This window comes from Rhinolophus sinicus, chromosome 15 (assembly GCF_057876585.1).
Source record: "Rhinolophus sinicus isolate RSI-liver-muscle chromosome 15, RSI-T2T, whole genome shotgun sequence".
NCBI classification, from domain to species: Eukaryota; Metazoa; Chordata; class Mammalia; order Chiroptera; family Rhinolophidae; genus Rhinolophus; species Rhinolophus sinicus.
Genome location: NC_142515.1, coordinates 3938907 through 3951064, shown reverse-complemented (window position 1 = coordinate 3951064; position 12158 = coordinate 3938907). Strand labels below are relative to the sequence as shown.

Below are 12158 nucleotides of genomic sequence, written 5' to 3'. Positions count from 1 at the left end.
AGAGGTGGAAAGATGTGGACGGTTCCCCAACCAGCACAGGCCGGAGAAAGCGAAGGTCGTTGCAGCCCTGTGGGCCGGGGAGGTTCCTGCTCAGGCAGCCCGGATGCAGGACTTGTAGTCCCAGGAGGTAACGCTTGCTGAGTCCTCCGTGGGAGATGAGGGTGAGGTCAAGGTCGTCCCTCACCCCCAGGACAGCCCTGGCGAATGACTATGGACTATGGGGAATTGCCTTCCATCCCTAATTTAATGGACCGCTTGACTGTTTGTTTGGGAACTGTTGTTAGTGGAACTGGGGGATATTTGCTTTTGTGTCTTGACTGGCTGCCATTGAGAATATGTAAGCACCTTGATTGTGAGTCGCTGTTGTTCCAGCAGGGGACCCTGAGAGGAAGAGAGAGAGAAAGAATGGGGGCTAGCAAGAAGATGGCGGCTGGGCTGGCAAGCGTGGATGGCGGTTTGCGGACAGTGTGGATCCAGCCTCCAGTGAGAGTATAGTGCCGCCAGAGAGAATATAGTGGTATGACTCCCCTACCTATGGCTCTGTGGGTGTTCCTTTTTGGCCTCACCATATCCTGCGTTCTTGTGTGGGGAGTGGGAGCAGAGACCCCCAAGGCCGCCCTACACGACAAATGGCGCAGCGAGCAGGGTCTCCCGCACGACAGTGAGGCATCCTGACCCAGACCCTAGTTAAGAAGCAAAAGGCTCTGCTTCTGATTCGTAGGAAGTCAGGCCTTGACCATCAGTTTGGGAAGGAAGCTGAGATGCTGGAGCTTTGGCCCAACCTCAGAAATCAGGACAATTGATGGGACCTCCGGCCCAGACCTGCCCTCTCACAGGATCTGCCCACCTGTGGCCTGGGTCCTGTTTCTAATAAACTCAAATGCAAAAGCCTTAGAATTAAGGAGGGCTGCTCTGCCCTGGACAAGTGGGGGAGCAGGAGATGACCAGCCATCTCACTGCCATTTCAGCAGGACACGGCATGGGAGCTGGGTGTGGGGGTGGGGTGGGGGTGATGACATCTGAGATTTTCAAGTAACAGGATGGGGAAAGAGTATCCAGAGAATCACAAAACATCTTGTTTTAGAGACAGAGAGCATTCAGCTTCAAGCGTGTGTGTGTGTGTGTGTGTGTGTGTGTGTGCCTGTTGGGGGGGAAGGAACTTGAATTTCACAAGTGCTGCCTCTTTCAGAGTTGAGCACATGACTGAACCATGTTCTGGGCTCGTGAGTGGGTAATGAAACACTGGTTTGAAGTGTCATCTCTGAAATCACACAGAAAGGGCATCACAAACTCTCTGCCCTTCACACGCTGTGACCCGGGGCAAGTTGTGAACACTTAATGAGCTGACTGACCCACAGAAGGCAGGTGTGCCATGCTCAGGGCACAGTATTATTATTTCATATTTGGCCTAGAATGTGTTCGTCAAGCGTTTCTGGTTAAGATGACTAATTTTTGTATAGAAGGGCCTTCGGCTTATGTGAATGGGGTGTCTAAGGAGAGAAATTAGTTTCAAGCATGGTCGAATCCAAAGGTTTCACGTCATCAGGTCTCAGGTGCTTCGCCCCCTCCCCCCTCCCTCCTCCCCCCTCCCCCTCCCTCTTCTCCTTTAGGCTCTAAGTCTGGTGTGGGCCTCCTTATGGGGCAAGCATTCTCTACGCAGTGATAAAGATATTCCTGGGCATGTCCAGGTGTTCCTGGTCTGCAGTGATACAAGGCTTTAAAGTTCTGCTTGTATCACAGTTAATAATGCGCCCTGTTTAAAGAATCAGATAGTTCTACAGGCACTTGTATGAAAATAGCAGTTTCCGTCTCCTATTTAATTTTCCCTCCCAGAGTCATTACTTTCAACGCTTTTAGCTGATTATCTTTCTATTTATCTCTAAATAATATGATGCATTTTCATTTTTCATTTTTCAGAATGATGTCTGAATTCGTCTGTGTGAGTCAGGCAATTCACCCCCCTACAGAAGCACACCCTTCCCCACACCTCGTCCTCAGTAGTTAAATTACCCCGTGGTAAGATCATGATTTAATAATTACATTATTATAACTGGAAACGATACTCCCAACTGAGCTAAGTAGTTACTTGAGTTTCTTATATAACTTTGTTTTCATTAAAGTAAATATGTGTCTCTTGTTCTTTATTTTTGCTTATTTTCCTACAGATTTGGCACTAATTCAATGCCCGATACTCCAGCTGCCTAGCTCTCTCAAGACATTCAGATACTCTGTGGTTTTCATCTTCTTGCAGAAGTCTCCCTGAGAGTCCTCTAATGCACACCAGCCTGGGCTTGTCGCCCCTCAGGTCTGGTGTCCAGATCTCATCGCGGAATCTCGCTTTACTGTCAGGCTGGGAATTGCTTCCTTTGTCTCCTGCACTGACCTCCTGTCCTGTGTACCTCACGGTTTCCTCTCTATAGGTTCACGCACTTATTTTGGTGGAGCACATCCTGAAGTGCTTTCTGAGCAAAGGTGTGTGGGAAGGACAATTTTGAGGTCTTACATATCTGAAAATGTTTATTATAGTCTTACACTTAATGGTAGTTCTCTTGGGGATAAATTCTAGATTGGATATCATATTTTTCTTCTAGAATTTTGAAGGCATTGTTCCATTGTCTTCTAAGCTGCCAGATTTTGAGAAATCTGAAATATTTATGACTTCTGGGTCTTTGTAGATAATCTGGAAAATGGTAGGATGTAATTTACTGATATTTTATGATGATGTATCTTGTGGTGGACAGGTCAAATTTATCCATAATGGTAGTTACTCAATGAGTCCTCTCCTTCTGGAAAGTCATAACATTCTGTTATGGGACATGTTCTTGGGGTTTTTTTGTATTGCTGATTCCCTCCCCTCTTGCTTTTTCTCTTTTCTTTTCTAGAATTCCTACTATATGTTGGACCTGCTGAATGGGTACTGTTCTTTAAATTGTTCTTCTTACTGTTTTTTCTCTAATGGTTGGGAGATTTATTTAACCCTATCTTTTAATCATACTACTGAGTTTTTATACTTTTAATTCTCATGAGCTCTTTTTGTCTTCTAAATGTTACATAGCTTTCTTTATTTTATAGATACAATATTTCCTTTTTTTTGGAAAATATTAGGTATTTTAAAAAATGTTTCTTCTCTTGTATTTTCTCTTGTTTCCTTTAAATTTCCTTTTCTTTTTTCCTTTTTTTTGGCAGGGGTTTCTATACGTCATGATAAAATATTGTTGCTGCAGACTTCTCTTTCATTTTCTTTTTTTTCTTTTTGAATTCTGCCTTTATAAATATATCTTACTTATTTTCATTGCATCTCTGAGTTGTCTATTTATATTTAAGAGTTAGGCACTAAAAAGTCCATAAATGTTTTTTGTGTTATTGGGTATTGTCAGCTCTGGGCTGTAGTGAATTGCACTTGGCTGGGCTGTCTTTATTAGGAAACCATGATGTCTGTGTATCTAGGTTGTTTATCTTGAGCTGAGCAGATTCCCCAGAGAACAGTCTTTCACGCATTTGTCTAGAGCAGGGGTGTCCAAACTTTTTTCAACAATTTCCACCAAGGGCCATATGCGGTAAAATACACAAACAGCCAGACCACTCACTCGAGGTAAAGTACGTATTGCCTCACCTGGTTTATTTAAGTAAACTAAATATTTTTTGGAATTTGCTGCAGGCCAATTAACAATGGATTGTGGGCCACAGTTGGCCCGCGAGCCGCAGTTTGGACACCCCTGCTCTAGAGGGTAAAGACATGTCTAACAGTTCTGGGAGTTCTGTCGAAGACGAGTTCCATGGGTCTCAGCATTGAGTATAATACTTGTTCAACTTCTGTGTTCAGAAGAGAATCCCTTAACGCCCTATTCCCTTAGTCGGGAGACCCTCTGCTTTACCCTCTTCTTAGAACACACCTATAGTCTGCCAAAGCCAAAGGAGTGTGGACACGGGAAGTGGGGAGGGCATGTCGGATTGAACTGATTCTCAAGCTTCCCGTTATCTTCCTTCTCTTAGTGTCACCTGCATCGTATCAAAAAATCACTGATTCGACAAATACTTGAGTCTGTTGAGGGCCTGTTACTACGTTACCATTTTAATGGACACCTTTCTCAGATCTACTTAGTCAATTGCTCATCAAGAAAACACTGATGCTGTCATCTTCTCTCTTATTCTTTTGTTCTTATGTGTTTATCTCAGCTGGGTTTAAGGAGAGACCAAAAGTACACGTGTGTCCACTTCCTTGGTGCTCTTAAAGCTCTTTATCTCCCAATCATCATATCATGTCATCAAAAGGACTATGATCAAAGGGATCTGATCACATGTCCCAGCTCCCAACGTGGTACCAATTCTTGTGATCTGGGATCTCTTGAGAGCCCAGGCTCCCTGCTTTGCCTTGTGGTGGTCAAGCTGTAACCAAATGATTGACAGCTGCATGAGCTTCATCTCAAGCAGCAGTTCCGGAGGGGAGGGGAGGGGAGGGGAGGGGAGGGGAGGGGAGGGGAGGGGAGGGGAGGGGAGGGGAGGGGAGGGGAGGGGAGGGGAGGGGAGGGGAGGGGAGGGGAGGGGAGGGGAGGGGAGGGGAGGGGAGGGGAGGGGAGGGGAGGGGAGCATTGACAGGGCAGCAAATGCCCCAGACACCGGGCAGCTTTGTCCTCCAAAGAGGGCTGATTTGAGGAGGCAAGGATTTTCCTCAGTTGCTTTGTATTCAAAGATGTTGGGGCCATCTCAGAAACACTAGTTATTCAAGCAGAAAGCACCTTCCTGATGTTTTCCTCCATTGTAAGCTTCAGCAGGATCTGTTCACACTCAGCGGCCCTGAATCAATGTATTAATGTGAATGCCCATTGAGGTGCAAGCACAGCAGAGGCTTCCTGGAGAACTCCCATGCCCTGGAGAGAAAACGGGGGCCATGGCGGGCCGGCTCCCAGAACTCTGGGCTGGGACTTGGGGGACACACATGGACAGGGGTACAGGTAGGGCACTTCCTTTTCTAAAGGACTAGTGACAAAGGGTTTGACATTTGTTTCCCTGCTTTAACCTCAGAAGTCCTAAGAAGGAACTCTATTGTAGAAAATGTAAATAATCTATCTGCAGGGGTTGTTTGGATAGGTCCTCTTTATTTTTGTAAGGATTCCTTTTGTAGTTGTCTCTGAAACAAGGTACCTGAGATATTCAAAGAAATGATGTCATGCTTCTTAAGTGTTTAAACAAGCAAAACAAACTCTTGGTTCCTTTTGAGGCCTCCGGCCATCTATGTCACAGCAATGCAGTTTAGAAGACAATGTTTTTGAAGGACATTTTTAATGGCAAACTTTAAATTAAGTCCATCGCTGGTAGTTTAGTGACAATGCCTGTGTGTCATTGTCCTTTTCCAACTTAACAAGAATAAAAGGCCATGGCCAGACCAATTAGTAACATATGATGGGACGTGATGACATTTTTACTCCTGAACTTTTCTGATATAAAAGGGTCACCCAAGAGGATCAGGCAGCGAGTGTGAGAAATTTGCCAATAAAACCACAGACCTGCAGAGATTTTGGAAAGTCCAAAATGATTAGGTAAAAGATTGCATTTTTCCACAAAGAGAAGTGTTGAGTTTGTATATGCTTTTTTTTTTTTAAGTTTATACTTGCCTGTGTGATACTAATCTGGGGTATTTTTTTTCTTACTCTGCAGCGCATTAAAATTCAATCTTATTCTAGTTCTGTCAATTTCTACGATACATGTGTTTTGGTGTTATCCAGTTCTATCTGCCAAGGTAAGAGTTTTGCCTCTATTTTTGCTACTTGACTGGATAGCTAGAATCGTAGAGTGCGTAAATTTAAAATAATCTCAATGAGGATGTGATAGAAAAGTAATTTTCTTTATTATTAGTATTAATTATTTATTATTAGATCTTTCAATGAGAAAAGTACAAGTAACTTTTTTGGTAACCTTTTCAGATGCAGAATGTAGGTAAAATGTCATATCTCAATGAAATATCACATAAAATATTAATTTATATATTTATTCAAGAATATTGATTGAGCTCCTAACTATATTCGTTGAACTGTTCAAGACATCCAGAAAAACGAATGTCTTTCCTTGGAATTTTAAATACTATTTCTACATGATATTTCAGTTCTTTTATGTCCATGTTTTGTTTACAATTTTAAAGTAGTTTTTGTCACTTAGTGCTTGGTGCTTTCACTTTGCTGCACTGAAACTTAACCTAGCACACTGTAATTACTGAAATCAATGTAATTTATGAGCCTACGTATAGGACAATGAAATGCCACATAAATCCTAAATAATAAATATGTGTCCACACATAATGATCTAGCTATGTATTTTATTGATGTTCTCACGAATCTTTGCATCTGTCATTTTTCTTTTTCGTGTTTACTTAATCTAGCTTCTTTTCCCCCTGTTTTACTCCTATGAGCACTCAACACTAATTTAGTCGCTGATTTCTTAAGACACCACATTGATCAAGTTGATGAGTCACAATCCATAAATTGGTGTATTTTGTCAACTGTCTTACTAATGACTTTCCATTCGTTCCCTGGAGATCCCTTCATGACATTGCTGTGGAACAAGAGACACTTGTGTGCAGGTTTTGTGTTTTTTGTTTGTTTATTTTTTAGTTAAGAATGTCCTTCTAATTACTTATGAGATCTTCTTGTTCATAAATGAAATATTTCTTCCTTCCTGCATTTTCCATATTTCTATTTTTGCATGTGACAATGTTGTTCTTGTTATAACCTTGTCAATGTGGCTGTTTAGGGTGAGTGATTATGCAGACAAAGGAGTATTCCTTTTGTAATTCTTGTGAACCTTATAAACTCCGTCAACCAGGCAAGTAACTGTACAGTGTAATTCTGTTAACTTGTCGCTCTGCCAAGGACTCCCTCCAATGATTAGCAAAGGGCATCAGACTGCTTTTAGGAACATGTTCAGAATCTCACAACCAGAACTGATGTGTTTCTTTCACAACATAAAGGTGGCTTCATGAGTATTTCTGGAAAGAACTGGAATGCTTCCCTTCCTGAAATGACTCATAGACCCCTCCTTCCTGGGGATTTAAAATAGATGGCATTATTTCTTGCTTAGATTTCCTCTGTTAGCACAGGAAAAACACATAGTGGTGTTCAAATAAGCGGTTTTCATTGGTTTTCCCATGATCAATATTTCTGACATTCTTTTTGACTAGTCTCAGATCCCCCTACCCCTAAAAGCCCCCACTTTCCCCTCCAGAAGCCAGTGGAAATGATTTTCCTGGGAGCTCTGACTGCTGGAAACTTCATAAGCCACACAGTCATGGGTGAGGAATGTCAGGGGTCATTTTATGCATTCTGCCCCCATTTCAACTTCCAAAGTCACCCACAATCCAACACCAGGAAAGAAAAATGTACAATTTTTACTTCGTAGTATGTTTCTTGATTTATAATAGAAGTGTTCAGCCCCCTTTTCCTCTTGTAGTTCTCATAGAGTTGAAAAACAAACATGGGCTTGGAGTCAGATGCCTCAACTGTAATCCCTCTTCACCTACAAGCCTTTTAATTTCCTCATTCAAAGGAAATTGTAATTGAGGAAGTAATAGTACGTACTTCGTACAGCTTTTGGAGGGGATAAAATGAAATGATGCACATGGAACATAAAGATTATTGATAACTCTTTGCTCCTATTATTGGTAAAATGTGTAGCTGTGCTTCCTCTGAAACCAGGAAGGAGAGGACATATGACAAGTGTTGAAAATTCTTACCCAATTCCTGGATCGGGTCCACCTCGTGGACTTGCCAGCCCTGTTTCTTAGGACATGTCCTTTTGCTTTTGTTTTTGTTTCTTCATCTACAAAGTATGGGATTAACCTGTAGCTTCTCGATGGCCAACTTGAGCTTTAAGATTCCAGACTTCTTTGTTTCATGACAAAGCGCCCCTTCACTATCCGACTTCATCCAGGATGTCAAGCCATTGATGAAAAATTGAACCAAAGTCAAAAGACAAAGATGCCAACATTTAAGCAGCAAGACACCCTATGGAGAACCATGGCAGTGGCCCAGGACAGGCCCCAGAAGGAAAATGCTTCCAACTAAAACCTGAATTTTGGTTGTCACGGATTGTTTTTCTCAGTGAAATTTAAAAACTGTTCCCAGGACTAATCAGTGCCACTTGAAAGAGTTTTTATAAAGTGATAGCGACAAGATAACTACGTGCAGTGTGTGAAGCAAATACTCAATAGCAGCAGTTACATAAGTAGTGTAAAAATTAGACAAGAGGGCTGATAGTTCCATATAGTATTTTGTATCAGATAAAGTATATATTATGTTTGAGCAACATTTGCCCCTTAAAAACATTGGCTAGCTTAGATTTATTGCCATATGATTTTGAAAATTGTTACTACTGAAGTAAGCTTTTAATCCTAAAGCTGCGTTCTTTCTCTCCCCCACCCCCATCTGAATTGCCAGGTGTCTGGAGAGCCTGAATACTTTCTCATCCTGCTGAGCAGCTGTCCGGCCAGGATGGACAGGAGCGAGGGACTAGATTTTCTAAAGCCAGTTTTGGAGAAGTCGTTTATGAAAAGGTCCTTTCGCAATGGAGTTGGAACAGGGATGAAAAAAACTTCCCTTCAAAGAGCAAAATCATGAATAAGATGAATAAGTGTGCAAAGGACTCTGGGAGTTAATCTCAAAGTTGGTAGAATGTGACTAATGTGCTAAAATTCAGTCATATCTTTATCATTACATATTGGTCTGCTTTCAAGCTTAAATATGTTTTCTGTCCTAGCTCGTAAATTGAGTTTAAAAAAAAAAAGTAAACCTGTCTCAAACTTCCACTGTGAGAGAATAAACTATTTACGTGATCAGTTTGTAATTTTCCTGGGTAGAAATGGATACATTTACTCTGATCTTAAATTGACCAGAAAGTATGAGTATTTTTACTATAATGGCAATGATATGATGTCATTTCTGCCTATAACACTTTAATATCATAATACTGAGTTTTTTTCTTTTAAATATAGTTTTCTGAAATGACTTAGCAAAGCCAATTCTTTTGAGATGTGCTTTTTCAGTTTCTAAGACAGGCCTGTGAAATTAACCGAAGTTAAGATTCGTGGCACACGAATAGAATCAGGAAACGGTGATGGGATGAATCTTTTCTCAGTCCATCAGTTGATACCAGAAGCGAACACTAGCAGAGCCCTCAAATGTAACTCTTGCCACCCCTGTCCATCAAATAGACGTGAATTACTGTTTGGTCTCGGAAATGTGTCACCTTTTTAAAATCTTAAACCAGAATTATTGCCAGGAACAACAATGACAACAGAAAGACCACTGGTTACCCTGTGGTGGTGGTGGTGGTGGGGGGGCTTTGAGGAACCAGTTCCCCAAACTGTGCTGATTAGCCCCACTCCCACCCCCTCCAGGAAAGACCTGACACCCCTTCCATTGAAACTCCTGAAACTCCTTTTTAAAATGATAATGCTACATTGGTTGATGTGTTATTCTTTCAAAAGCATCACATTAATTAAAGGTGTATGTGCATGTTTGATTCTGTAACATGCGAAGGGCATTCCAACCAAGAAAATCGTTATGTTTTCCACCTCGCTCTCTGTGTGTAGACACATGGCTATTTGCCTGACAGTCTTCTTTCAGCTTGTCCACAGTTTATTGGGAGCACTTTCCATCACCCCCACTAAGCCTGATGGTGCTGCAAAGCCTGTGAGCAGACAGGAGCTCACTCAGAGATGAATGAATGCCTTCGCTGCGTTTCCAGGTGACAAGAGGAGACCCGTCTCGGAGTGGAGTTCGGACGCTCGGCATTAATAGGGGAGATGGAGCGAGCGCCCAATAAACTGTAGGAAATCTGACAGAAGATTGTCAGGGAAATTGGCATTTTTCTTATCTGCCAAGCGTTAGTGGCAGGACAGCTAATTAGAAAGCCCAATAGCCATTATTTACTCCTGCAAAGTTGAAACAGTTGCTGCATTAATAAGTGCACGGGAAGAGTGGTGGTGACTGGGTGTCTCCTGAAGGGAAAAGATTGTTAGTGCAGAGGAATCCTCTTCATCTTCTATTTGCATTCATATGGGCCAGTTGGAATAAAACCCCCAAAACATAATTGAAAAAATTATCTTCCCGTTTCTGAATCTAGAATATTATTCTAACCTCAAGGGGGAAAAGGCCCATGAAAAAAGTATTCGCATTCTAAAAACTGAAATGGAGGAAACACCGGCAGGCAGGGAAATTTTCTTTCCGAGGCACAATTTTCTGCTTGGGACACAAGCTTTTGCTGTTGGCCTCAGACTTGGACTGAAACTTACCCCATGGGCTCTCCTGCATCGCAGTTTTCGCAGGCCTTCAGGCTCGGACTGGACCTGTGCTCCCGGCTCCCCGGGGTCTGGGCTTCTCCGTCTCCATAACTGCGTGCTCCAATTGCTTATAATTTCTCTCTCTCCATGTACATCCTGGTGGTTCTGTCTTCTCTGGCGAACCCTGACTAATACAGGGTATTCATTTCCTATTGCCACATAAGAAATTACCAGAAACCCAGTGGTAAAACAACACCCGTTTGTTATCTGTTGAAGGTCAGGAGTCCAGACATAACTGGGTCCTCTAGACTGCAATGCAAGCGCTGCTGGGCTGCAGCCAAATCTCAGGACTGAGCCAGGGCAGGCTCGGCTTCCACACTCACATAACTGTTGGCAGAATTCAGTTCTGTGTACCTGAAGGCTTGAGTGCCTCCATTTCTTGCTGGCTTTTGGCGGGAGCCCACCCTCCGTCCTAGAGGCCGTCACTGGTTCTTGCCATGTGGTCTTAATCAAAACCTGGAAGGGGAGAATCTTTCAGCAGACAGATGTTGCCATCGTATGAGACATAATCATGCAAGTGACATCCCATCACCTTCGCCCTGTTCCATTGGTTGAAAGCAAGTCATAGGTTCTGTCCACACTCATGGGGAGGGGTTTACACAAGGGCGTGACCCTCAGGAGTTGGGGATGATGGGGGCCACTTTAGAGTCCGTCCACCACAGAATGTACCATGACTACCTTGGCTATGAGAGAGCCATCAGTCTCCAGACCAGAGCCCTAAGAAGGAGTAGGAAACAACAAAATGAGATGGACCCTATATGGGCAACAGCTGCAAGAAAGACTCTGCAAGGTCCCGTAGCAGCAAGTTTACACACATCAGGTAGGCTTCTTGTCTCTCTTGTGTCTGGCCTGTACCCCCATGTCCTGTGGAACAACCTTGTAGCTGAGACTCAGACTTTAGGGCTTAAACATATAATGAAAATTAAGTTATTGGAGTCCTACTATACGTCAGGCACTGCTGAAGAGTTTGCATGTGTGAGCTCATTCTGTTCCCACAACTACCTGAAACACAGTGTAACATATCTCTAAGGTAGATGCTCGTATTAGCCCCATTTTACAGGTAAAGCATTAGGTGCAGAGAGGTTAAGTAACCTGCCCAGGGTCACACAGCTTGTAAGCAATAGAGCCAAGAGAGGAACCCAGCTAGTCTGACTGCAGAGGTGAAGCGATTCCCCACCTCAGCACCTGAAACCCTTAGACCCAAGAAAGACACCAGTTCTCGGCGTGGTTCAGGCATTTTGGAATGGCACTGGCCGCTCAGGAAGAGCTGGCTGCAGCTAGAGGATAAGATAGACAAGACATTATAGAGAGTAAGTAAAGAAACAAGGCCAAAAGGACTCGGTGAGAGGAAATGAAGACGTATCAGAAAGTTCCAAGATATGTTGTCCCCAGTAAAATGTGCTCTCATGGGAGAGAACAAAGAAGCAATTAGCAAATGACTGGATCTAGTCCAAATAGGAAATTCTGCCATCACAGAGGAGCTATCTCCTTACTTGGTGAACATGAACGTGATATTGTATAATAACCTTTCTGTAAATCAGGAGGGACAGTGTGTTTCCGCCTAACAGTAAGATGCTGGGGAAGACAGCCTACGGGGAGCTTGTAGCTCTCGTCCGTCTGCACACGGTGGGACTGCTCACATCCTAGGGCAAGCAGGTTAGTAATTATCAAAGTGAACTGTGGCCACTGCCAAAGGATGACATTAGCTAGAATCCGGTTTCCCGCCACCATGATGGAAACCTACCAGGTACATATCAAAATTATGGGTTAAGGTTCTCTTAAAGCCTTTAGGAAACGAGACCTGCAGCTCAGAATTGATGTGTTGTGT

At 43.0% G+C, this 12158-nt stretch overlaps 1 protein-coding gene across 1 annotated transcript; it reads left to right on the top strand.

Annotated features, from left to right (window-relative positions):
• Window positions 1-5650: 5650 nt before the first annotated feature.
• Window positions 5651-8821, top strand: NPS (neuropeptide S; the record flags this gene model as incomplete). Its single annotated transcript, XM_019728338.3, has 2 exons — window positions 5651-5737; window positions 8427-8821. Coding segments are annotated over 2 exons (267 nt in total), but the record flags the coding sequence as incomplete, so codon positions are not given.
• Window positions 8822-12158: the final 3337 nt, after the last annotated feature.